Consider the following 27,199-nt stretch of genomic DNA (forward strand, 5'->3'; position numbering starts at 1 on the left):
TAGAAAAAGTGCTCCTCGGAGCACAGGTCTCCGCCAGGTCAGGTAGGTTGTTGTGGGCCAGCAATGTTCGGAATTGGCCAATCAGGATGGAATAGGAAAAATCGGACGGAACCATCTTGATCACTTGACTACAGAGATAATATGTACCGATTTGCATGATGTTTGGACAAAATGTGTTGGAGTAATATAAAAAAGAAAAGTGCAAAAATCTGCCTCCTGGTGGCGCTATAATAGGGCAATGTTAAAAGGGTGGCATTTGTTCCTCAACAAAGTGCGAATGTGTGTGCAAAGTTTAACCGCAATCGGACGCTGGGTTCATGGTTTGTGGCATTTTGTTCAAAACGGGCCACTCCTGCAAAGTTTAGATGTCAATCTTGATGGAATATGAGAAATCAAAGAGATCCGTCTTGATCACATGACTATAGAGATCATGTGTACCGATTTGCGTGAAATTTTGATAAAATCTGAATCAACATTTTTTTTTTACTTTAGACGGCCTCCTGGTGGCGCTATAAAAGGCAAATGTGAAAAATGCAGGGCAAAGGTTTTTCCTTGGCCTCTAGAGAGTGTGCAAACAAAGTTTTACACAGATCGTGCAGTTATTGGTAAAAACACGAATCGGCCTGTTATAGCGCCACCATGAGGCAGATTTGAAAGAAATTAAGTGGCATTTCTTCCTCGGCCTAATGGGAATGTGCGTGTGAATTTTCACGGAAATTGCATGCTGCGTTCATGATTTGAGGCATTTTGTTCAAAACGGACCAATCCTTCAAACTTTGGAGGCCAACCTTAGCCAATGAGGATGGAATCTGGGAAATCGGACAGATCCAGGTTGATCACATGACTATAGAGATACTGTGTACCGATTTGTATGACGTTTGGATACAATCTGTAGGAGTAATATAAAAAAATGGGTTTTGCACAAATCGGCCTCCTGGTGGCGCTATAACAGGCCCATGTGAAAATCTTGGGGCAGAGGTTCTGAATTGGCATCCAGGGAGTGTGTGTGCACAGTTTCGCTGCGATCAAGCCAACGGTGCCAGAGATTAGCTGGTGACAGACGGACGGACACACACACGGACGGACGGACGGACAGGGGGTAAAACATACTCTTTCGGCCTGGCGGAGACAATAAGTGAATGGTGTCGGCATTACCATAGCTGTTGAGTAAACAGTCAGTTACTGTTTCAGTGTCAGGAATAATATTTGTTGAAGTTGATGTTTGTGTGAAATTCTAAGTAAGTGGTCCTTTATAGATGCCTATTTGTCACCCAGTATCATGAGTGTTCATGAAGGACTGACATTTCTTCACCACAGCACTTCCAGGACCATGTTCACATTTTCAGGGCTGTGAAATGTATTTAAGGCTTGATACACATGCCTGATCTGTAAGCTTTTGATTGATTGATTGATTGATTGATTGAATATTAACACGGTTGTTAACAGTACAGTTAGTACAGTCAAAGGTTTTGCTAAAAGGATAACACAAAACGTTTTTCCATTGTGGTCCATTGTACTCAATTCATCAGTAATAAATAAATTCAATACAAAACATATTGGAACTAGAAAAAGTGCTCCTCGGAGCACAGGTCTCCGCCAGGTCGGGTACTTTATTCTGGCCTCCTGGTGGCGCTATAATAGGCCAATGTGAAATGGGTGCCAACCGTGCCATTTATTCTTGCATTGACACTGCATTCATGATTTGAGGCATTTTGTTCCAAAAATGTGTTTTGCTAAATTAGACCTGCTGGTGGCGCTATAACAGGCCAATGTGAGAAGGGTGGCATTTCTTCCTCTGCCTATTGGGAATGTGCGTGTGAAATTTCACGGAAATCGCAAGCTGTGTGTATACTTTGAGGCTTTTTGTTCAAAGCGGACCAATCCTGCAAACTTTAGAAGCCAACCTTAGGCAATGAGGATGGAATATGGGAAATCGGACAGATCCGTTTGATCACATGACTATAGTGATACTGTGTACTGATTTGCATGACGTTTTGATAAAATTTGTAGGAGTAATATTAAAAAATGGGTTTTGCACAAATCGGCCTCCTGGTGGCGCTATAACAGGCCCATGTGAAAGATTTGGGGCAGATGCTCTGAATTGGCATCCAGGGAGTGTGTGTGCACAGTTTCGGAGCGACCGGGCCAACGGTGCCGGAGATTAGCTGGTGACAGACGGACACACACACACACGGACGGACAGGGGGTAAAACATACTCTCTCGCCATGCCTTCGGCCTGGCGGAGACAATAAAGCTCAGAAGAATCATAAGGTATATTTACAGAGAAAGGAGGGGTAGGGGTGGGGGGCAGAGGTCTCTGATATCAAGCTGTTCAAGGAGTTAAACTGTGTTCACTTGTATTTTAAGGACATGAATTCTTACCATAGAGAACCTTGCCATACCTTATTTGTTAGGTCATTCCACATTTTGGTGGAATGACATTTGATTGGACCATAGCTGAGCACCCACGTGAATCTCTAATCGCTACGGTCCAATCTCCTCTCTAATGTGGATTGATGTTTCTCTTATTCTGCTCATATAGCCACACTCCCTTTCATCAAATGACCCTCTCCATATTGTAAATGAAAATTGATCATTAAATGGGTTGATCACCCCACCACCACCACAACCATGCTCCCTCCAAGGCAATCAAATCAAGAGGAATGATTTGATTGCCTTTTCAACTCAAGTTCCCCCTTTGCGGTTGTTATGTGACATGGTGAATAACACACTACTAATATTATTATTTTTTAATCATGATGATTAATGATTAAAATCCTCTGCTTCATTGATGAACAAAATGAGTTTACAGTTACAGTTGTGCTCTCCATATGTATTGTACGCACGCACGCACGCACGCACGCACGCACGCACGCACGCACGCACGCACGCACGCACGCACACACACACACACACACACACACACACACACACACACACACACACACACACACACACACACACACACACTCAACACACACTCAACACACACACACATACATGAACTCCTTCTAGGCTCAGATGTTGTAACATCCCTCCAACCTGGGCAGCTGTGGTTTGTCAGAGGATCAGTTTTGGAGAGCACAGAAAAAGGCTGCTTGTGGTGGTTGTGGTGGTGGGCAGTGGGGTTAGAGAGAGACGTGGGAACAAGAGGAACACATTTAGATTTGATTCATAGCGTTATCGCTGACACGGAGGGCTGAGGAGTCAGCTGTCGTCTGGCCCTGAGATAAGTCTTTATCACAATCGTCTTACTGAACCCTGCCTCCCTATCTGAGAGTGGGAGTGACCCAGACTGCTACCCGTGTTGAATACAAATTCTTGCTGTCGATTGACTCAGTAGTCAGAAAAATATGATAAAAAGAAAAGAAAAAAGCCCTGGAGGTTTATTTTCAGCGCTGACCTCAATCAGTCGTAGACCGATTTGGATCCAGAATAAAAAGGAATCCAAAAACCTCTGGGCATGACCACATGTTTGTTCACTGAGGTGAAATCAACGACTGGCAACTAACGCATTGGTCAAAAAAGGGAACTTTCGCATTCCCTGCACTCACCATGGTTCCTCCAGCATTGCAGCATGGGGCATGCTTGGAGGGAGCTGTAATGTAGCAAAGAAGCTGCCAAAGTGCTGGAAAAACATGAGCATTGTTTGAGAGGAGGGTTGATACCACTGTAGCAATAACAGTGTTGTCATTGGAACAGCCGGCTGTTTTTTACTTTACTCGTTCAAGCCATCGGCAGCAAAGGCAACCAGAAGAGAAGTCAGTTGTTTTTAATGGAAAGAAGGAAAGAAGCACCACAGACTCCGGGGTCAGCTAGTGCCTTGACTGAAAGAAAAAAATGGAAAAGTATAGAGATGGCATTTATTAAGCACAATAATATTCAGTTCAAACATACAGTTATTATCAAAATCTACATCACAGATAGCTGTGTGGTGGTATTGTCCACTTCTGTATCATTGCAGACAATGGCTGTTACAGTATGTACTGTATGTGCAGTTTGGTCACATTGAAAAGACCTATCAAGCTGGAATAATGCAGTCATTATTCAGTGGAATGAGGCCTGACCTGTATATGCACTGAGAAGTCTCATTTATTTGTTGTTCGTGAGAACTGTTAAGATTTGGTCTCCAGATGTGTGTGTGTGTGTGTGTGTGTGTGTGTGTGTGTGTGTGTGTGTGTGTGTGTGTGTGTGTGTGTGTGTGTGTGTGTGTGTGTGTGTGTGTGTGTGTGTGTGTGTGTGTGTGTGTGTGTTTTTTGTTTTAGTTTTTTTTCCTTCAAAACACAATTTTGCTCATTACAATATTCTACTTATTGCTTATTGAGTTATTGTCATTTCTGGACCGTGTCACAGATATGTTTAGCTGCTTCACAAGTTAGATTGAATTAAGGTTGTATTAATATCAGCTGTCTCAATACAACCTGAGGACTGTCCATGGCCACAGTCTATAGCTGGGGTTCACTAACTTCGGTCCTGCTATCCTGGTTTATTATCCTACTAGTAGTAGGTAGGTTCATTGCATTCACCTGCCACCCCAGGTCTGACTATTCCATTATTACACAACTGGAATTACGGTATGGTCGCTCATGTTCAAATTGAATATTCACGTCCCATTCACTACCATTCTATGTGACCAAAGGGGTGGAGCTTCTGGTTCCGATCCGAAGCTAATTCATGTCACCTGCTTCGCGTCAAGGTTGAACATTGACATGAAGCACAGACGCATGCAACGCAAATTTCACCTCGGCAGGCGTTGGCCACTACGCTCCATTCGTGTGTGACCGTACTCTAAAAAGGACACCAGGTGAATTGAATTAGCCTCCTGGGGGGACAGAAAACCAGAAGCACCAGGTGTTTCCGAGCCGCAGGGTGGAGAACCACTGGTGTCTATAGTATCCTGTAATGGTAGGATCTGGATACTCCTCTCCAGAGTAGAGCAGTACTATGACCATGAAGAGCAATCTGCCATCTCAGCACCAGAAAGAAGCTGACGAGGGATTCTACACGTGGAAACAACGTTGTCCCTCCTTCAACTACGGGGACCCAGAGGAAGTCATGTCGGTCATACTTTCCACAGCAGATAGATAGGCAGTTGATAACTGTCAACACGCTGGCCGTTCTGTGGCGCTCCGTGTTTGCGGAGCGAGGTGCGTCCTATTTAAATGTACTGTGTGCGTGTGCGTGTGTGTGTGCGTATTTGTATAACTATACTTGTGAGGCCAAAGGTCCCCTCAAGTATAATAGAACTTGAGAAATAGAGAAATGGTTGTTTCATAGTTAAAAAATATTTTGGGGAGTTAGGCTTACAATTAGAAAAGATTCAGGTTGCGATTAGAGTTGCCTTTAAGGTTAGGTTTAGGGGTAAGGTTAGAGTTATGCCTGATTCGGGGCCGCCGACAGCTGAGTGGTTAAGGCAAGTACCTCATAGGCTGTGGTGCCTGACAGTGAGTCCTGGGTTTGAGTCCCAGGCATGCTCTCTCTCCCTGTTTCCTGCACTGTGGACTGTCAAATAATTTCTGCCTGATTTATACTAGTTGCGCACCTCTGTCACACACTGAAAATAGAAGATATACAAGCTCACAACGAATCGCATCGTCGTGAGACATAGTGAGCTTGTAGATCTGCTACTTCAGGTATGGGACATCTGTGTGCAATCTGTGTGTAAAACGCAGGCTTCAGGGTTAGGGGTAAAAATTTAATTTATGAAATTGCAGATATAAAATGTTGAGGTCCTCACAAGTGTAGTAAGTGTGGTAATTGTAGATCATGGCCCAGGACACACAAAGCAAGGTAGATTACAGCCTTCAAGCTCGGAACTCAAATGAGCACTAATTTGTTGGCAGAGCAATTAACGATATAGTGTGAAATCAACGCCCACAACAACACTTATAGACATGTGAGCCATCCTTTTTCTGTGATTGTGTGTTCAAGGTATTATCAAATCAAACATGCCCCAAGGAGGTTTGTGTATCTGGCAGCTGGCTGCAGATTCGACTCAAGAATGGGAAGGCAATCCTGGCCTTTCCTTGGTTGTTTGTTCTGGTATCTTTTATCCAGGACTGTGTTTGTCCTGAAGACAGACGCCCGCTGCAAGGTCACACCACCACAGATTCCCCCCACTGAGGGTAATCTCAGGAATTTCTACATGCTCCCCCTTGATTTTGTGTCATGTTTTGATACGTAGAGTCAGACTAGCTTTGTTACAGTGTGTTGAGAGATGTGGCTCATTTTGTGGTAAAATCTCTCTCCCATTTGAAGCTTAATCTTTACAGAGAAAAGTAGACATCCCTTTCCCTTTCAACCCAGGAAAAACAAAATAGATATTTTTTGGGGGGCTTTTTATGCCTTTATTGATAGGACAGTAGGCTGACAGGAAATGGGGAGAGAGATGGGGGGAGACACACAGCAAAGGTCGCTGGGATCGAGAGTTGAACCCGCGACACGCTGTCTAGCTGGATACGTACGTGTGCTTTTCAATACAGGACAGCATCTGTCTGTTTTTTCAGAAAACTGTTAGGACTTTTTTAGGTGTTTTTAGAATTGGCCTCAGGTCTAATCGTATATAGCATGTGCATTCAGGTCATGTGGTTTTAATGTTGTTGTTGTTGTTGTTGGCATCATAACCCATAAGTGAAAACATAATGTTCTGCAATAAGTTCAAACAACAGTTCTTGTAAGAACCCATATACATTTAAAACTTGTTATCATGCCACAATTTGGTTATACATTCACTGAGTTCTATCTGTTCTATCTCTGTAGATTTGATCTTATGGGTGGACAAAGAGTCTAATTTTAACATGTTACAACGGTTTACACCAATTCTGTAATGAAGCCATGAAGTCTAACGTGGCTCGTACATGTGATGATATTTATTGCTCAAATTAACTGATGCCCTTGTAGAGAGTTGGCTGCAACAAAGTACTGTACAGTATGCGGAATCAATGAAGGCTGTTGTGGCACTATTGTTAGCATTCTGCTTAGAAGCACCAGAGGCCCACCTTCATGTTGTGATGAAGTGCTCATGCAGAGATGGACAGAAACTCAAGTGCTTAGTGTAAATGATGCTGCCGCTAAACTACGGAGGCTTTTCCTCCTCAGCAATGGGCTCATTTGATTAACATGTTAACCTGTGCTGACAACAGTCATGGTAATGCAAGCTATTAATGGGGATTTCAAACTATCTATGGGGTTTTACCTCTGCTTACCAATTAGGAATACTAGATACATGCTCTCTGTTTTGCCGCCACTTTTCTGCTCTCACTCTGCTTTTATTCAGTCACAGCGAAGCAGCTCCTGCTGCCATTCACTCCATTCCAGTAATGAGTTTTCTATTTACAGAACCCAATTTATCTCTTAACAAATCACAAGTCAAAAGTGTCTCCCTCCCCAGTCCAGCCTTCTCCTTTAGGTAATGCTGCTTCACGGTCTCCCTTTCGTTCCCTCTACATTCACCAACATGCTACTGCTCTTGTAATGCAGTGGCTCTCAACCTTTTGGGGGCCAGCGCCCCCTATCCAATAGCCAGATCCCTTACCGCCCCCCACACCCGGTTAAAATGTAGGCTAAGGGCCCTATCTTTGCCGGTGCCTTACCCTTTTGCACTACCCGCTACCCGTGAATTACGCACAAGGCACCTGGCACTGTCCCTAAACGGTATCTTACGGCCGCACTACCCGCTATACATTATGCCGACTCTATTATTTGCGCCTGGAGGGGTGCCCTTGGGCATGTTGTTGCGATTTCCCTAAAATTGCTATCTTGCCCACACACGTTTGGGGAAGCGCATAGCGGATTCTAAAACCACCCGCTATGCCAATTTTCTTGCAGTCCAGTGCAGCCTGCAGCTGCACTGGACTTGTCGGCCGGGTGCACAACGGCACAACATTCAGAGGCTCCCTCTCTCCTAGTTCACAACAAATCTCTGTGATTCAGATTTTCCTATAATCAGCAGAAGTGAGTGTCAGATGCCATTCGCTCCATTCAGTTTCATTAATCCATAGCTTAGGAAATAATGAACGGATTACAATATTATAACATTCTTTATAATCAGTAACATGTGGGTGATAATTATGTCGATCAAATATGGTTTTATTCAAAGGCAATCAAAGGCTAGAGCGTATGAAGCAAACTTTGGTATAGTGTCCAAGCAGCTCAGAGCGGCTGAAGAGTTTTCCCCACAACATAATTAATCCATTGCGCAGGAAATAATGAAAGAATTACAATAATATAACATTCTCTATTATCAGTTACATGTAGGTGATTCTTATGTCTATCAAATATGGTTTTATTGAAAGACAATCAAAGGCTAGACTCAGCATATGAAGCAAACGTTGGGTAGGCTATAGTGTCCAACGTTATAAGCGCCCCCAGTGCGGCTGCAGAGTTCACTTCGGAATTAAGTGATTGTGAATGTGATTGTCATTACAATTTTACTCTAATCCACAAAAGTGTGACTGTTAATTCCTTATTTCAATAAATTGTGTTTTTAGCAGCAGTTGCCAGTTAAGCTTATCAAAGACTAATACAACGTCATTTGATCTGCGTTTGTTATAACCACACCAGACCATTTTGTTTAATTAATCCAGAACACAAGGAGATTGCTGTAATTTAAAATTCTCTATAACCAGCAATGTGTGAGTGATAATTCTGTGTATCAAATATAATCTTATTCCATGGCAACGTCGCTCTTCCATGGGCAGAGAGGGAGAGAGCGTAAGATTGCATTGGGGATAAAGGCTTGTGCACTCTTCTCTTAAAGGCAATGGCATCTGGCACAGTGATTGGTTTTATTATTGTAACGCCCAAACCACAACTATGCATTATGTAACGGGTAGCGCAGGTGTTTTAGGGATAAGGCAGGTGTCTGAAGATAGCAACTTTTGCACGGGAACGCCCCTTGAACTGTGTTCTCATGAATCTGTGCCAGTGAGTTTTTTTTTGTGGATGCTGGTCTACAAGGATGACCTTACATTAGTCATCCTTAAACAACATTTCACCCTCGGTTGCTAGATTTTAATGTTGGCATGTTGGCATTCCTTATTCAGTTTCATCACCTTCATCAACAAACACACTGACAAAGCACTAGCCTGAGTGTGTTTTTCTGACACAGCTCCAAGGGGCATGTAGTCTTTGGGTATGTGGGTTTTTTATTGCAATCCAGTATTAACAGTGAGCGCCTCTACATCTCTCGTTGGTTGTACTGGAATTTATGCCTAAGGCAATATCAGCTCTCACTAAATCTGCACTGAGCCAATCTAATCTTAAGATTGATAGTCTTATACTGTAACATAGCAGTGTGTTCATTCACCCTGCACATGATGTCATGAACTGGAAGCAGACTTGGGGTAACATTTTTGCATTTTTCCAACATGTGTTCCTTAACCCTAAACTGCCTCAACCTTATTATGACAGAAGATTTTAAATTTCTTATTGTGCTGCCGGATTGCCCGGATATCGATGCTTTTAAATATTATTCCAGTGAAGACATGATGCAACCCACAAGGGATTCCATGACTTGAGGTGTGTGCGTGGCTATACAGGTATGTTATTCTAAATGTGACCCGGCATCCAGGACATTCTGTGCTCCGTCACCATAACGATCATCAACGTCTCCTCTTCCGCCAGTCAGAGGAAAGGAATGCTTATATGAGTTCTCAGTGTCTGATTGATACGTTTTCGTTGACCTGCTCCATAATCTGACCATACTGCTGCAGGACAACAGGAAGGCTGTGTGCACACACACACACACACACACACACACACACACACACACACACACACACACACACACACACACACACACACACACACACACACACACACACACACACACACACACACACACACACACACACACACACACTCTGATGTTTTCTATATCTGCCCTCCATTTCCACCTAGCTGGAAAACTGCACAAGCACACTTCCTGAAATGATAAAGAGGAAACCGTATAGTGGGGAGAGTAAGACCTTGTGCGTAATTGTGACAAAGCCACATTCTGCGTCATATCTCTGGTGCCAGCTCCCTGACACCAGCAGTACTTACTAATGTATCATCAGTTTCCCTTTGCACAATAAATTAAAGACCCCCCCACCCCTCCCACCCAAGCACTCTGTCACCTCTTGCCTGCTGGCCAATGCTGGACTGTGTCCAGGCTCACGTCGCCTGCCCTGATGTGAAAGCTTATCTTCATTACGAAGACAGAAGCAGCAGCAGTGCATTATTGAGATCAGAGAACTCGTTTGGCATGAAATAATGTAATACTTTTGAGACTGCTGGAACTGAAGGCGGCCTGTGTTATTCCTTTATTAACTTAGATCATGTTAGCTACAAAATCATTTTCTAAGGCCATATGAATTGCTTGAGCGATTTCTGTTTGTGTTTTGTGTCCTATTTAACCTATTGAACCCTGGCATCCCTTTGCCGGAAAATAGCAGACCTAGTTTATTAAGTATAGTTAAAGTGAAGATTAGAAGAAGTCTAGATTAGAAGAATGACTTATGGAAAGCCTGGTGAACTTTGCTATGATACACATCGTTTGGCCCACTTAGCCCATGTTAATGCTTTTTGTTTGTTTGATTGATTGATTGATTGATTGATTGATTGATTGATTGATTGATTGATTGATTGAATACTTCATTAGAAAGATTGTTAAAGATGGAGTGCCATGATATTTTTCAACCCTAAAACCTGATCATAAGGTATTATTATTATGTAAGGATTTTTTTCAACAAAAAAAAAGTGTACAGTAAGTGTTAAAATGTTTTTTTTATGTGGACACGCCTCCAGTTCATTAAGTATACCTGGTTCTCACCTTAGCACCTCCTCCACCACCTTAGCACCACCCACCTGTCCTAGTCCCTCCTCCTCCTCATGCCCACACCTGTTGTGTTATGATAATGAGGGGGAGGGTGTGGGCTTTGTGATGTCACTAAAGCGCTGTTTCTCTATTGGCACGTTTGACCCTCAAGGTTTCAGCCTCCAGGAAGAAACTCCAAATAGTCAGAGAAGACATAAAACACCATAAAAACACCACCGGGGGGCTTAATGAAGTTATATCAACCTCATAGACACATGAAAAACAGAAAAAGTGCAAAAACATGGCACCACCTCTTTAACAGTACAGGTAGTACAGTCAACTGTTTTGCTAGAAGGATAACACAAAAAGCCCAAGGGGCTTGTTTCGGGGTTGAACACAAAATATACAGGACATGGGTGCAGGACACAAAAGAGCCTGGTCAGACTAAACAAGACCGGAGCGTCCGGTAGGTCGGAGTAGCTTTTTGTCTGTATCTGCTGAGAACGAGGTGGGCGTCTAGCCACTTCTCAATACGCTACACCCTGGGAGATGGAGTGCTGAGGTGGGATGCAAGACCTGCTGTATCATCAGCTCCCAGTACTTATCGCACGTCAGAGTAATCCTAGCTGTGCTACTCATACGCTGAGCCCAGGATTGATCCTTGAACTAACTATAATTAATAAAATGTATTTTTTACACTGTCCTGTGCATATTATATCAAAACAATTAACTGTATCTCATTTAGCCTAGACTGGGATGAAGTCGCTAGCAAGTCGCTCACAAAACAGAACCTTAAGAAGATCATAATGATCCAAACGTTACATTGCTTCAGATATTAATTCGGTTTTGGGAGCAGCAGAATTGTGGACATTTCATCCTTTTGTTTTATAGATCAGGGATGATTCATTCTTCTTTCTGCCTCTCTCTCTGAAGCAAGCACTTCACTGTAATTGAGAGGTCTCTCAAGACGGTAAACCAGTGGTTCCCAACCTTTTTTGGGCCAGTGCCCCCCCGATCCAATATCCAGGTCCCTTACCACCCCCCACACCCATTTCAAAAGTTTCTGCTCTTAAAATATTTGTTTATTTGTTATTCTGTTGGTTACATCATTTAGAAAACATCTCACCGATTTTACATTAAACGCGACTGTTAGAATGTGATTATTCCCAGGGAGGAAAAAAATAGTACAATTGTATATCCTTAAAATAGGCCAGGGATGCTATTATTTTTATTATTTACTGTTAAACAACAGCTACTGTTATACATTGGAACAAACTCTAACTGGGTCTCGTTATTGATCACAAACAGAAACAAAATAATCTCACCCAGTGTGACTAAGCTAAGCGGTGCCTACTCTGATGAGTGTGTGCTGGTATTCAGGTGGTACTATTCTGTTTGATGAGTATGTGCTCTGCTGGTATTCAGGCGGTACTACTCTTTTTGATGAGTGTGTGCTGGTATTCATGTGGTACTACTCTGTTTGATGAGTGTGTGCTGGTATTCATGTGGTACTACTCTGTTTGATGAGTGTGTGCTGGTATTCATGTGGTACTACTCTGTTTGATGAGTGTGTGCTGGTATTCATGTGGTACTACTCTGTTTGATGAGTGTGTGCTGGTATTGATTGATTGATTGAATATTTTATTTGGCAAAAAATGTAAAACAGCACAGTTACATTTAAAATTAGGGATGTCCGATATTATCGGGCCGATATTAGCATAACAATCTATATCGGAAAATATCAGTATCGTTTTTTTTTTTTATAAGTTACAGGAGCTCTTACTGTATGGTGTGTGTGATATGAAATGTGAGCTTACCATAATCACAGTAATCCTTAATCATATTCCATCATTTTCAAGGGCTTTTGCAGAGAAATGAGACAGACTCCAGTCACTTTCAGTATAGAGCACTGCAGAGGGCAGGTGTGTGTGTCTAGGTCCAGCTGACGCTCGTTGACGCTCGTTAATGTTATTGGCATCAGAGCAATTATGCTTCTGCCAAATAGGCCAACATCAAATCTAAGATTAGTGGGACTCATTCAAATGGCAACCAGTGAGTCCCGGGACTCACTTTATTGAAAATCTAACAACATCACTCTATTATATTAGATTTATTAGATATTATATTGATATTATAGCTATTTTATTGTATTGGATGTGTGATGTTGTTACCTGACAATTACTTGACTTTTGGTGAAAAAAGCCTGCATATATCGGTATCGGTTGATATCGGTATCGGAAATTAGGAGTTGGACAATATCGGTATATCGGTTATCGGTAAAAAAGTTAATATCGAACGTCCCTATTTAAAATACTTTGTCTAAAAGGTCCGTTCATAAAAGTCCTTGCGGTCTTGTTTCCAATGAGGTCCTTGATATTCAATTCATAGACAAAATTCAATTCATATTCATGCAGTACTACTCTGTTTGATGAGTGTGTGCTGGTATTCAGGCAGTACTACTCTATTTGATGTGTGGCCGCTGGTATTCCAACGGTATTACTCTATTTGATGTGTGGGTGCTGGTATTCAGACGGTACTACTCTTCTTTTTTTTCTATCAATATTTTTATTAGGGAAGTCACTCTTTAATGCGCACAAATTATATGGTGTTAGAATCTTCGTGTCACAAATACATAATTAAGAAGCTTTGTCCTCGTTCTGTCAGTAACCGGTTCATCCTCCAGTGAAATGCAGAGGTGCAGGTTATTATAGCAAAGTGCAGTCTGGTCTACTGGGAAATTCAGCTGGGGACATTAACTAGTGGTAGGCAAGCTGTGAAAAGTTGATTAATGGAGATTTAAATGACAGTGCCTTTCCTTGCTGGCTTAACCCGACCATTTTACGCCCAAAGAGTCCTCGAGGAGAGGCAGGTTTGACTGAACATTAAGCATGAGCCCTGATGCTGTCCCGACCACCAGACATCTGTCTTTTGTGATTTTATACCAATCCTTGGCTGCATCCTTACCTAAGTACTCTTCTCTTCAACCACAGCAGGACATTTTGAGAATGCTAAACAGCATCTGTACCCCAGAGATTGAGACAGACTTGGCAGCAACTGCCCCATTCGCTATTCAGCTCCATGAGGGGGATTGTCTTTGCAAAGTGCCTATCAATGGTAGAGTACTTAGGAGAACCCACAGGAGTATAGGATTTCCATTCTAAATTAGGTCAAGCTGTCTGTTGATGGAATTTTTGGTGTACATGTACTATGCAAGTGTGTGTTATTGTTTTCCGTCTGTCAAGTGTGTGTTGTTCAGCCTGCTTTATCTTTGCTCCCAGACTGTCTGCCTGTCTAGTCTGTGTCCTATGGGTTTGATGACTGTGTGTGCGCGCGTACGTGTGTGTGTGTGTGTGTGTGTGTGTGTGTGTGTGTGTGTGTGTGTGTGTGTGTGTGTGTGTGTGTGCGTGTGTGTCTGTGCGGCACGCACGCGCGCACACACACACACACACACACACACACACACACACACACACACACACACACACACACACACACACACACACACACACGCGTGCGTGTGTGTCCCACAGCACTCTCTTTGTGTCTATCCATAGTGAATCTGCTTTTGTGCCTGAACGTTCCACGTGCCAGAGGACCATTGTCATCGTCTGGAACAAGCAGCCCCCTTGTGTCTGTGTGGCTGTTTGCTGATGATCTGAAAACAAACAATAAAACCTTTTCAGGCAGCGTCCAGTTCATGCAGGACATCAGTAAATGCTCTTCATATTCAGAGAGATCTGGAAAAGACCCGGGCTGATAGCCCACGCTCTGAAATGCCATTGAAATGCCACACTAACAGGCCATGCCAAAGCACTGAATGAGCACTGAGCACGGTCACACACACACACACACACACGCACGCACGCACGCACGCACGCACGCACGCACGCACGCACGCACGCACGCACGCACGCACGCACGCACGCACGCACGCACGCACGCACGCACGCACGCACGCATGCACGCGCACATGCACACACACACACACACACACACACACACACACACACACACACACACACACACACACACACACACACACATACACACACACACACACACACACAGTGCCAGGCAGGATGACTAGCAACATTAAACTGCTGAACAGTGGATGGATCTAAATGTGACATACTTTCTTTTGAATGAGAGTCTTTCCATGGCTTTAGCAAATGTATTATCTCGTCAGAACTGGTGACAATTGTTTTATTGTATATCTACAGTATATAGGTATAGGCTATATTAAAACATTCAGCAACATCACTGATTTCAATGTCAAGCAAGTACTGCCAATAGGTTTAACCTGAAGACATTAATCCTGAAGTAATTTTTTGTTTTAGCTTAATAATAACATTTCTTTAAATTGCCAATTATAGAAGTAACTTCACCTGCAGCATAACTTTAGTCATGTGATGTCTAAGGATGTAGTGTGACAATTGACATTTTGTGATTATACAGTACGTTAAACTTACAGTATGAAACTTACGGCAAAATGTATAATTTTTGGCACCTGCACCACAAGCTTTTGTATAGATTTATAGTAAACTTGTAATTGATATATTCAACAAATCCGTGATTTGTTAAGCATTAAGCCATTGTAGCATGAACTGGCTAAACATTATTACTCTGAAAAATCACCTTCCAATGTCCCATTTCTTAACCCTTAAACATTTTTTATATTGTACAAATGTCATAAATGTGAATCTCATATTTTTCCCCACCCACAGGCTTACTATGTTAAGAAAATGTTTGTCATTGCCAGTGTGTTAATAAGTACTTTTGTATGGACATTAAGGAATGAAAATGTATTCCCCACTGTATATGCTGAACACCTGTTGTGGTCTGTGTTGCAGGGCCCCATGCAGCCAAGAAGTCTGGGATCCCTGCTCCCAAGGAGCTCCCTCCCACCATCGCCAGAGACCGCATCTCTCTGAGATACGAGCTGCGGACCTCCACTGCTAAAAAATTGGTTCCTAGTTCCAGCACCTCCAGCCTCTCCACCCTGGCCAAGCAGCAGCGCAGCACAGCCAAGACGCGGGTGGACGCAGACGGTGGCACGGACCAGGGGCTGCTGGAGAGCCAGGTCAAAGAGCTACTGGCTGAAGCCAAATGCAAAGACTTGCAGATCAGCAATCTGAGGATGGAGCTGCAGCGCTGCAAGGGGAAAGCCTCCTCCGCCTCCTCCGCCTCTTCTGCGTCCTCTTCGCCAATCAACGCTCCGTGCCAGGAGGCCCTGCCAGAGCAAGGCCAGGGTCAGGTGGCTGAGGCACTGGTGCTTGTCGGAGAGCTGAGAGAGAAGAACGGGAAGTTCCAGAGGGAGCTGGCAGGTCTCCGGGAGGAAAACCAGACCCTGAAGGAGAAACTGCTGTGTTTGGAGGCTTCTCCTCTGTCCACCAGCAGCACTCCCTCTAAGCTTCTGGTCAACGGTCTGCCATTGGACCCCAGCTCTCCCTCTGCTCCTCAACAAGACCACAGCCCCCCTTCCTTCGGCAGTCCCCTCAAAACCTCCAACACGGACTCCCCTTCACCTGACTCCTCGGAGTTTGAGAAGATCCCATCGCGCTCCACCTCGGTCAGTAGCAGCGTGTGCGGTGAGGGCATCGCGGGCCTGGGAGGAGGCGTGGAGGGCCGTGACGTGTCGGTGGAGAGCCTGACGAAGCAGATCCACAAGATGGAGGAGAGCCACCACAGCACCTCCGAGGAGCTGCAGGCCACCCTGCAGGAGCTGGCCGAGCAGCAGCAGGTGGTGCAGGAGCTGACGGCGGAGAGCACGCGCCTGGTCGAGGAGAAGCGTCTCCTGCAGACCTCCCTGCAGCAGCAGAGGGAGCGGATGGAGTTGCTGGCCCAGAAGAACGAGACGCTGGCCAAACGGCTCCAAGAGCAGGCCCAGGCCCAGGTCCAGAGAGAGGAGGAGCTGGCGGGTCAGGGGCCCCGCCTGGCCGAGCTGGAGCAGAGGTACGGTGAGCTGGTTGAAAGCTCCCGCTTCGAGCGGGAGAAGCTGGTGGACATCCAGCAGCAGCTGACAGGCGGTCTGAGGGCTCTGGAGCAGGAGCACCAGGAGGCCCAGGTCCGGGTGTGCTGCCTAAGGGAGGAGACGGACGGCCTGCAGGCTCAGCTGGACAGGGAACTGGAGGCCGGGGGACTGGCGGCACGCGCCGCGGAGGAATACAAGGCCATGGCAGATGGTCTGAAACTGGAGAACAGCAGGCTGAAGGCCCAGCTGGACATAGAGAGGCAGAAGTTGTCTGAGCTGAAGGCCATGCAGAGCACCAGTGATAGCACCGAGCTGCAGGGTCTGCTGAAGACGGCCCACGCAGACAGAGACAGACTGGAGGTGGAGCTTTCAGAGCTGAAACAGGAGCTGCTAGAGGCGCGGGCTGAGACAGAGCATGCCCGAGACACGATGTCCAAGGTAGGTGGAGGTGAAACTGTGCCGTTCATAATGCTGTCAATTAGTATTATTATCTCTCAAAATTCTGTCCCTTATGGGATTTAGAGGTTACATGATTTATTCCTCTGCCATATAGCCTGCTGTGCTGTGTGCACAGGTGGCTTTCCACCACACAACATCTGAGTTAAAGTTAGTGTTGACTGTCTTTGCCATCTTGAGAACTCTAGTGTGGACACTTGAGTGCCCAACACACACACACACACACACACACACACACACACACACACACACACACACACACACACACACACACACACACACACACACACACACACACACACACACACACACACACACACACACACGCACATCTGATTAGGAAATGGACTGTACTTTCCATTGGCCTTTGGAAGTCAAAGGTTGTCTTTTAGTCTCGCTCCAGTTTGTTGGTGCTTCCATCTGTGTGTGCATGTCATACAGTATGTGACTCATTGCAGTCAGACAGCTTAGTTGTTCCATGTTGATGCATTGTGTTTGGTAATGATTTCAGTTAGTTGCAGTAAAATGAACATTTACTGCAAAGAAAGTACTGTAGGGAAGGAAGGAAACAAGAAAAAATATAGCTGCAAGGAGCGAAAAGCGGGGCCAGGGAATGCAGAGAGAAAAAAGAAAGAAGCAATGATAAGTAATAGGCACAATAAGCCATAGAAACATAGAAGACTGAACTTGAGAGAAAGAAGACCATGCAATTAACATGAGCATTTTAAACCCTCACTAACCCTAACCTCAGTAAAACAACACCTAAGCCTATCCTCAAGAAACACTATGTGTAAACCTAATAATGCCAAATCATGATCACCTCAATACATTGTCGGGGACAGAGATCAAACCAGCGACCTACGGACTTAAAGGCTGCCTCTCTTCTCATTGAGCTAGATATTATAGCCTCCCTGATAGCGTCTGTTGATATTTATAAGTATTTCCGTCCATTATGAACCAAGCCTCTGTGTCCCGAACTACTCTAGATCACTGGTTCACAAACGATTTACCAAAAAATACATTTTTTGTCTCCTCGGAACGAAAACTAGTGAAAGTAGCCGATCTACAAGCTCACAAAACGTTGCTATCTGAAAAGTTGTGAGATTGTAGGTCGGCTATTTTCACAATGAAGTATGTCATACATTGCAAAAACATACTCTCTCAAAGAAGCATTTCATGTTACCTTTAACAGTTGCACATGCATTAATTGATACAATCATGTTGTGTGCAATGCAATTGAAGTAACTCATTCACTGCCACAATTATTGCTGGCCGCGTTTGCCCACTGCCAGAGATTTTTCATTTAAAAAAAAAAGTACTCAGGAGCCGAGATACAGAATTTTTAAGTTTTAAGTTAACAAGGAAGTGGATGGGAGTGTAGATCTTTAAACAATCATATCTCCTTGGTCTTTGGGTCAAATTTGAAAAAAAAAAATAATAATAATAATAAAAAAAACAAACGTTTTTTACGTCAGTGGCAGGATTGGTAAACGGGACAAATTACGTTTTTTACGTCAGTGGCAGTGAATGAGGCTTTGAACTGGCAACCTTGATGTTGTAAGTTAGACGCTTTAGCGAGAAGCCATTGGACCAACAGACATGATGTAGTGAAAAAGGAGAACAGACAGATGATACCGTTTCACGCAAATAGCTCAAAAATCCTGGGTTTAAGTGTTCTTCAAACTGCTCAAAATTGCGGGAAATCTAAGGGCGGAGCTTACTGGTCAAAGTGATACATGTGTTCCTCATGTGTCAAGGCACAAGTGTAGGCAAGTTTCATGGCTGTCGGCCAAACGAGGCATGCATTATGCCTGTTTATAGTTTGCATGTTCAAAAGATTGCTATATCGCCCCCCTTTGGCCAATTGGAGTAAGATTGGTTTCAGTGATATTTGGAATGACTCTCTACATTTCTGCAAAGTTTCAAAGAAATGTGAGTCTGCATGTACAGTATGTGTTAGGGGCAGATGAATAATTTTCGTATAACTGCAATAGTTAAAATCTATCTCCTCCTGGGATTTACACATGAAACTCTTAACACATGAACTTTGGACCTCTGCCGACAAAACGTCAGTGGCAGATTTTCCATAAGTGAAAGAATGAAGCTCTTAAGAGCCATTGACTGTTTTTCATATCATTCAAAATGGTGGGAGATCTAAAGGTCAGAGGTCAAAAGTCAGAGGGTGAAAGTTGTTCAGCATGAGGAGACGCATGTGTATCGAAGTTTCATGGCTGTAGGTCAAACAGGGCATGAGTTGTACCTGTTCAAAGTTGGCATTTTCAATTGAGTGCTATAGCGCCACCTTTTGACAAAAGATTGTGAGAATTATTTATTGATAGTTTTTCATGACCATCTACCATATGGCAGAGTTTCGTAAAAAGCGACAGCAAGGTTCAGCCAGAACTGCGAATAGTGGCAGAAGAAGAAGAAAGAAAAAGAAAAGAAAAATAATGCCAATATCAAAACGGAGCCATGCTGGCAGCCTGGCCCCGTAATACATTTTTACCTTTAACCAGTCTCTCTTTTGGACATTTGGACGAAAATCACACTGCTATCAAACCAAATAGTTCCTAACATTTGGATATTTAACTTACTTATCGTATGACAAATTGTGAAAATAGGGACGCAAGGTTGAAAGTGGTTAATGAATAAAACAATATTATGTGCTACAGCGGTCTGAAGATGCCAGTCTATGGTCAATAGTCTAATGCTTTGCGGCTGGTGCTAGTCAGTTTCCCCCACCGCCATAGCACATTAACGTCATCCAAATTGCTTTCATGTGTTTGTAGGCTACGCGGCAGTGGTTTTCCCCTTCAACTCCACAAATGTCAGCAGCACTGAGGCTGTGTGGGATTTGGGGTCACGTCTGTGGTCAGTGGGGTGTGTCCTCATCAGCTGTATGATGTCATCATTGTTGGACAGCATGCTTGGTGCCCATGCTGATGGGTGGTCCATCATGCAATAGCATGATCCTCTGACTCAGCCTGTTGGCCTCTGCCACATGGGTGTGAGGGTGAACCCGTTCCATAACCTCACTGCCACTGTTAGTCAGATCGCGTGCGGTGTATCTGGATTACTTTTTGGTATGTCACGCTCATAGAGATCTGCCTTGTGCTGCTTATACGGACTAAAGTAGCGTTCTCTTGAGTTACTGTAGTCCGACAGGGTCAAACAGGGTCCAGACTCTGAATTCCATGAGTCATCTTCATCTTACACTATGACCTGTTGTTTATCATCGGATATGGCAGTGTTGCGGTCACAGCCTTTGCGAATCCCTTATATCATCATGTTTTTATAAATAAACGTCCTGTTTACAGCCTGCACTAATGTATTAGTTCATTAATAGAAGATGCTTTATTGAGACTCAGTCCGGTTAAGTATGGAAGATTTGGGGGAAACAAATGACTCTGACTTTTATAGTATGTAAATGTATAGTAAAACTGTACAAGAAAGGGTTGGAAAGTGTAAGAAATACAGATGTTCAGTCGTAATTTACACAACCATGGCCATTTCATATCTTGTTGTGAATAAAATAGGGAGTGCGGGAGAGGGGAGGGTGAGGGAGAGAGGGAGACAATCGCTGATGTTAGACCAATGAGACCAATAATAAATGGGTCCTGAAACCTGTGATCGATGCTTTGCAAAACTATGCGTTTGCAGCATAATAATTCTGTTATGCTAAGCAAGCTAATAATGCTTGTAATAGTGTTTTTACGCGGTGCAGGCAGCAACCGGGAGCCAGTGGGGGGAGCAGAAAAGGAGGGAGACATGTGAAAGTGTTGGCTGGTTGAAGACCAGGCGTGCTGCGGCATTCTGGATCATTTGGAAGGGCTCAAGTGAGCATGCTGGGAGGCCAGTAAGGAGGGAGTTACAGTAGGCAAGTTTATTTCCATAGACACAATTTGCATAGAGTTGTCTATGGAAATAGTGGGATCCTGCATGGGGCAGGACTTACCTGGGAAGGAGAGAAGCTCAGCTTGAGTTGGTGGGAAGGCATCCACTGTGAGATATCAGAAAACAGCTGATTAATCATTGCGGTGATTGGAGAGCTTGTGAGCAGAGATAACCAGGAGATTTAGTGTAAACAGAGAAAAGGAGGGGACCTGGGGGAATGGGAGGATGAGAGCAAACCTTTCCTAGAAACGTGGTAGGGCCGGTTAGTCAGGTAGGAGAAGAACCACTTTAGTGCTGTCCCACACATATACACAAATACATTGATACAAATATAGACATTTTTCATTTTTATTACATTAATACAACTGATAACAAGTTATTGATGATAACAAGAGATTATCGCATGTTTTAGTGCATTCAAGAATGGGGCTAAAATGTTCCTCGAGTAATATTTTAAAAATGTGCGTGACCGGTGTAAAAATGTGTAACCTTGATACTCAAATAGGTCAGGTGATCCCTCTTTACGTCAAATCGACGTATGAAAATCTTTGAATTAAATCTTGTCTAATTTCAATGTATACACCAGTGACTTAATAAGTCCCCCCACAGTGCCCCCTCTGTATTTAAGAAAATGTCCTAAATGTTTCCTTCTTTGTGCAAAGGTGGAAGCCAAGTGCCAACAGGTCCAGGAGCGAGCGGAGAGGAGAGAGCAGGAGCTGAGTGTCAGGGTGAACGTCCTGGAGGAGGTGGGAGTCCAGGCGGAGAACAAGCTGAAGGAGCTGAAGGAGACCATCTTTGAGCTGGAGGACCAGGTGGAGCAGCAGAGGGCCATTAACCTCCACACCAACCAGACCGTCCTGGACATGGAGAGTAGGTTCACACACCCTGGCTCTGTGTGTGTGCGTGCGTGTGTGTGTGTGTGTGTGTGTGTGTGTGTGTGTGTGTGTGTGTGTGTGTGTGTGTGTGTGTGTGTGTGTGTGTGTGTGTGTGTGTGTGTGTGTGTGTGTGTGTGTGTGTGTGTGTGTGTGTGTGTGTGTGAGACTAGAACTGGAGAAAGGTATGTTCCATGTTCATGTGTTTGTGAACTTAAATCAGACTGATGAATTACACAAAGCACCAGAGATTTGCACTGTTAAATGATATGTTGGAAATGAAATATTCAATATTATCAATATTATTTTCCTATTGTTATATTGTAAATAAGAATCTATAATATTGATTATTGTAAATTAATTTGTTGCCCAGGTCTGTTCTTGACTTACTGTGCACTCAATGTGGCTGGCACTCCTCAACTTTGTCAATAATGATAATAATTAAATATCTTACCAATATTGGACCCTAAAAAAGAAAGGTGTTAAATGACAAAGTATGAATTATGAATGAATTTACAAGCAATTTCTCCAAATGGTTGAGACCCCAGCAGTTACCAATAGATCTCAGTATTTATTTCACCATTAGCACAATCATTCTCTCTGCAGTGGGATAACAGAACGTTATGGTTCCACTATAGAGACAGATACAGTCCGGCAGGGCCGGACTGGGACCAAAATTCAGCCCTGGCATTTTGGTCCGGACCGGCCCACCACCCCCCGGACCGTTTTGTCAACGGGGGGGGGGGGGGGGGGGGGGTTGTTTCAGCCCAGCCCTGCACATGAACTCTGCAGCCGCACTGAGGCCCCTGCTGGAAAGCATCCCAGCCCAAACATTAACGTAACTAATAATTGGGCCACATGACCCTGAAATGACCGTAATAATCCTAAAACGGCCCAGCGGCCCACTGGCCCGCGGCCCACCGGGCATTTGCCCGGTACGCCAAATGGCCAGTCCACCCCTGCAGTCCTGTGAGCTCAGACCGTGTCAGTTTCAGGTTCTATACAGCTTCCTACTATTCTACGATCCTATCCTACTTCCGTCTGTCTGTCTGTCTGTCTGTCTGTCTGTCTGTCTGTCTGTCTGTCTGTCTGTCTGTCTGTCTGTCTGTCAATCCTTCCTTCTGTCTGTCCTCCTCCATGTTTTGTACTGTATCTCCTCGGTGTGTTGACCAATGATCTATACTTGCACGTGGGCATTGACCACTATGAAGGGAGTGAGGAAACCACATTTTTAACTTTTCCCAAATGTAAGCTGTTTATAAGCATAGTTTTGTGAACTCTCGCACTATTAAAGGAGCTACACCATGAATTTAAAAAAAATATTTGATATTTAATATCATATGGTGTATGTCCCTCAAACCTTTTTCAAAAGGTTTGAGCCTAAATCATCACTCAGATATACTCATCCCAAGTCAATTGTCTCTGGCTTATACAGCGCTTTCAGCTGCAATACCAAAACGTCCTCTTGGGCAGGGGGGGGCTACTGAGCAATTCTGTCTGTTAATACAAAAAAATATTTAAAAAAATTATTAAAAAAAAGAAAAAAAATGGAAAAATTCTGCATAAAAAGAAGCATCTAAGAAAAATACTAAATAAAAAAAAAAACACTTTGAACATTTTTGAACAATTCCACCAAGTGTTTGAGGTGCCTGTTTCACCCACTTCCGGGGGGCGGAGCCAAAATCCGAGCCCGAAGTATTTGTTCGTAGACCCCCACTTACGGGGGGTAGAAAAAGTTTCGGAGCGATTCGGGCACTTTTCATTTAACATTGGGTTTGCCATCAATAATGTTTGTGACATCATAAACATTTCCATTCTGAGATCGCCTGTTCAGACACGCCCATTCTGGAAATCCATGAAATGAGAAGGAATGACTGAATTAAAAAAAAAACATTTTTTGGGGTACAAGAGACACTGGGGACCCCAAAAAATACAAAAAACCAAGAAAAAAGTGATTTTCATGGTGTAGACCCTTTAAGACACTGCTGTGAGTGGAAATGCCCTCGTTCATTTTCCCCTCAGTAGGCTGACCAATAGATCTCAAATTGCACACAGGCATGGACCATTGGCGTATGCAGAGAGTGAGAGAGCCAATTCTTCACTTTGCCCAAATATAAGCTGTTAATTAGCATTTCTGTTAACTCTCACCCAATTAAGGCTGCTGTGGGTGGAGACCAGGGCAATTACTCATGGGAGCAGTGCCAGGGTTAATGGATTGACAGGTGTTTCTAATCGTCTAATGGTGCTCTTCTCTTTATAGTACTGTACCTGGACTCAGGGCTATACAGACACATACAGCACACAACACCAGAGAGACCACCAGCAGAGATAGAGAAAGCTGGCTCAAAGGTGGAAATGGTGCGAAGGACTTTGATTTAAATGCAAGCAGCAGACCCAGCAAGGCTGGGATACACAAAGCCTACAGTACCTATATAGTCAGGCCAGGTAGTAGAAGTCAATCTTAGCCAATCAGGATGGAATATGAAAAATTGGACAGATCTGTCTTGATCACATGACTATAGAGATAATGTGTACCGATTTGTGTGATATTTGGACGAAGTCAGTAGGAGAAATATAAAAAAATGTGTTTTGCAAAAGTCGGCCTCCTGGTGGCGCAATAATAGGCCAATGTGAAAATGTTCGCATTTCTTCATTGGCCTAGTGGGGATGTGTGTGCTGGAAACGAGGCTACCTATTCTCATCAGTGTGTTGGTATATCAATCTGAAACTGATTGAACTGATTATACAGGCTATGGGATCTGTAATGTCATTTGTGGTCCTAAGGCTCAAGTCTTCACATAGTTTGGGTGCAAGCATCGCTGGGTATGGACTAGTATAACTTAGTTATGAGAACATCTTCGATTAGCATAGCACCCTTAATGCTTAAAGGACATGCTTATTGTCTTCCCCTTCAGCAGACACAGGCACTTGGTTCTTCTGACTGCATACTGTTTTATGATCCAGGTTGTCTCACATTCCCTGTTAATGCAGTTTGTTAATAGTTGGTGACAGGATAAATGATATTTCCACGGATTGTCATGAGTCATGACAGATTGTGTCGATTTATGGCATGGAGTTGGATGTGTGACTGATGTCATGACAATTTAATTAATGAGAAATACTCGGGAAAAGATATGTTGCAGCCAAGAAGCCACACTTTTACAAGAGACTGTCAACTGGCTGCAATATTTCCACTGTATCTTAAACACGACTTGCTGTATTGTATTTGATTAGTGCCAATCCCACTTGAGTTTAAGGCAAGGAAGCTGTTAATCATAGATGTCGTTGTCATTGCAGACCACGTGAAAAAGTTGGGGGACCAGAAATCTGATGTGGAGAGACATCTGAAGGTTCAGAATAAACAAATTAAGGTAAGAATGATCTATTGGTAAAGCAATCCCTTCAACATAATGTGATTACCTTTCTTCTTTTGGCAGCAAGTGCCATTATGTTTAATCCTGTGCATACCGTACAGGATGGATATGCTATGTGTATACTGTATATGTAGATATATTTTGTTGGATTTCCCCCCCTTGTATCCCATGTCCCCCCTCTTCCTTTCTTTCTCTTTCTGGAAATAACAAAAACGAGCTTGCATAAAAACCTGTAAATAATACATTTTTATATTGCACTTTACATTTGAAACAAATCTCAACGTGCTACAGTACAGAATAAAAAACATTTGCATAAAAACAATCTAAAAATAAAAAAAGCAAGGGGGGAAAGAAAACCTAGGGGGTAAAACCTGAATAGCTAACCGAATGCTTTATTAAAAAGGAAAGTCTTTAGTCGTCTCTTGAAAGCATCGACAGACTGTGGAGCTCTTAGCTGCTCTGGGAGTGAGTTCCACAGTCGAGGAGCCGCTGAGCAGAAGGCTCGATCTCCAATGGTGCAGAGCTTGGTGGGGGGGACTTGGAGGTGGTTAGTGTTTCCAGAGTGGAGGTTGCGAGTGGAGGTTGCGAGTGGAGGTTTGTGGCTCGAGCAGTTCCTTAAGGTAAGGGGGGGCATTACCGTGGATGCATTGATGGGTTAACAGGGAGATCTTGTATTCTGTCCGGGAGGAGATGGGAGATCTCTGTGACAATAAAGGTGATTCTGATTCTGAGGTACCTCTGGTTTAGCCTTGCGCTCTGCAGTGTTGGCAGGTGGGAAGCCGGTAGGGGATTGTGTCCTTGTCACTGTACTACTGCGACTCCTACTGGTGGGTTGGGGCGCCTGTTCAGCAAGGAGGGGAAGTGTGGAAGATGGCACACAGGTTACACAGGTTACACAGGTAACGGTGGATGGTGGGTCGACGTCACAAATGTAACATCCGGGAATTGCGAGGTGCACCGTTACGCTTCGCAATTCCGGGGGTCTGCCATGAGAATAGTCACACGAGGGGCCACGTCAGGGCCGCCCAGGGGTCACAGGCACCCCGATGCTCCAATCTGCACCAAACTTTGCACAAACACTGTTCAGGGGTCTACCATGAGAAAAGTCATACCAGGGGCCATGTGTGTCCCCCAGGGGGTCCTGACATGGCGCACAGTTGCTCCTGGGTCTGCCATGAAACTTGTAACTTGCACACATCACATACCGTATGGGGCACTACAGCAGTGTTTCAGCAGTGTTTAACACTTTCAAATAGCCATAACATGGTGACCATTGCTCTGATCAGCACAATATAGTACTAGATTTGAAGGCTGTTGCTGAAAATCTAGTTTTCTAAAATAGCACATCTACAAACTCAGAACACATCAATATGATGCTTTGTAACCTTGTAGTTTAGCTATTTTTGAAAATGTTTGAATAGGGCTTAAGTGGTTAAATTACAAGAAGTTGTTCTCAAATAGAAAATGTAGTAAAATCTAAGCTTTTGAAATGTATTAGAACAAAACATTGGTGATCGGTTGGTTCGGGCTCTAACCAATATACATGTCTGTGTGTCCCCCAGGATGAAAAGGAAGACTGGCGTCGCTTCCAGGCGGACCTCCAGACGGCTGTGGTGGTGGCCAATGACATCAAGGTGGAGGCCCAGCAGGAGCTGCGAGCCCTCAGGAGGCATCTGCAGGAGGAGCAGGATCGCAATGCCAAGCTCTCCTCTGACCTTGAGGCATTGCAGGGAGTCAGGTACCACCTCAATTGTAGTCTTCATTGAATTATTTATTTGTTTTTGGCCCTCACAAAACCACCCCACCCCACCCTCCTCTCCTCTCCTCCCTGGC

The 27,199-nt window shown here is 44.0% G+C and overlaps 1 protein-coding gene across 6 annotated transcripts in view; it reads left to right on the plus strand.

Annotated features, from left to right (window-relative positions):
- The window catches only part of specc1 (sperm antigen with calponin homology and coiled-coil domains 1), an 87,851-nt gene that overhangs the window by 31,141 nt on the left and 29,511 nt on the right, over positions 1 to 27,199 (plus strand). For all 6 annotated transcript variants that reach the window (XM_080434695.1, XM_080434700.1, XM_080434696.1 and 3 more), the window contains 4 exons: positions 15,650 to 17,208; positions 21,783 to 21,990; positions 25,290 to 25,363; positions 26,929 to 27,104. In XM_080434695.1, coding sequence (XP_080290821.1) covers positions 15,650 to 17,208; positions 21,783 to 21,990; positions 25,290 to 25,363; positions 26,929 to 27,104 — 2,017 coding nt within the window. The remainder of the gene's footprint in view (positions 1 to 15,649; positions 17,209 to 21,782; positions 21,991 to 25,289; positions 25,364 to 26,928; positions 27,105 to 27,199) is intronic.

The sequence above is a fragment of the Gymnoscopelus braueri genome (genome assembly GCF_963280865.1).
Source record: "Gymnoscopelus braueri genome assembly, chromosome: 8".
NCBI lineage: Eukaryota > Metazoa > Chordata > Actinopteri > Myctophiformes > Myctophidae > Gymnoscopelus > Gymnoscopelus braueri.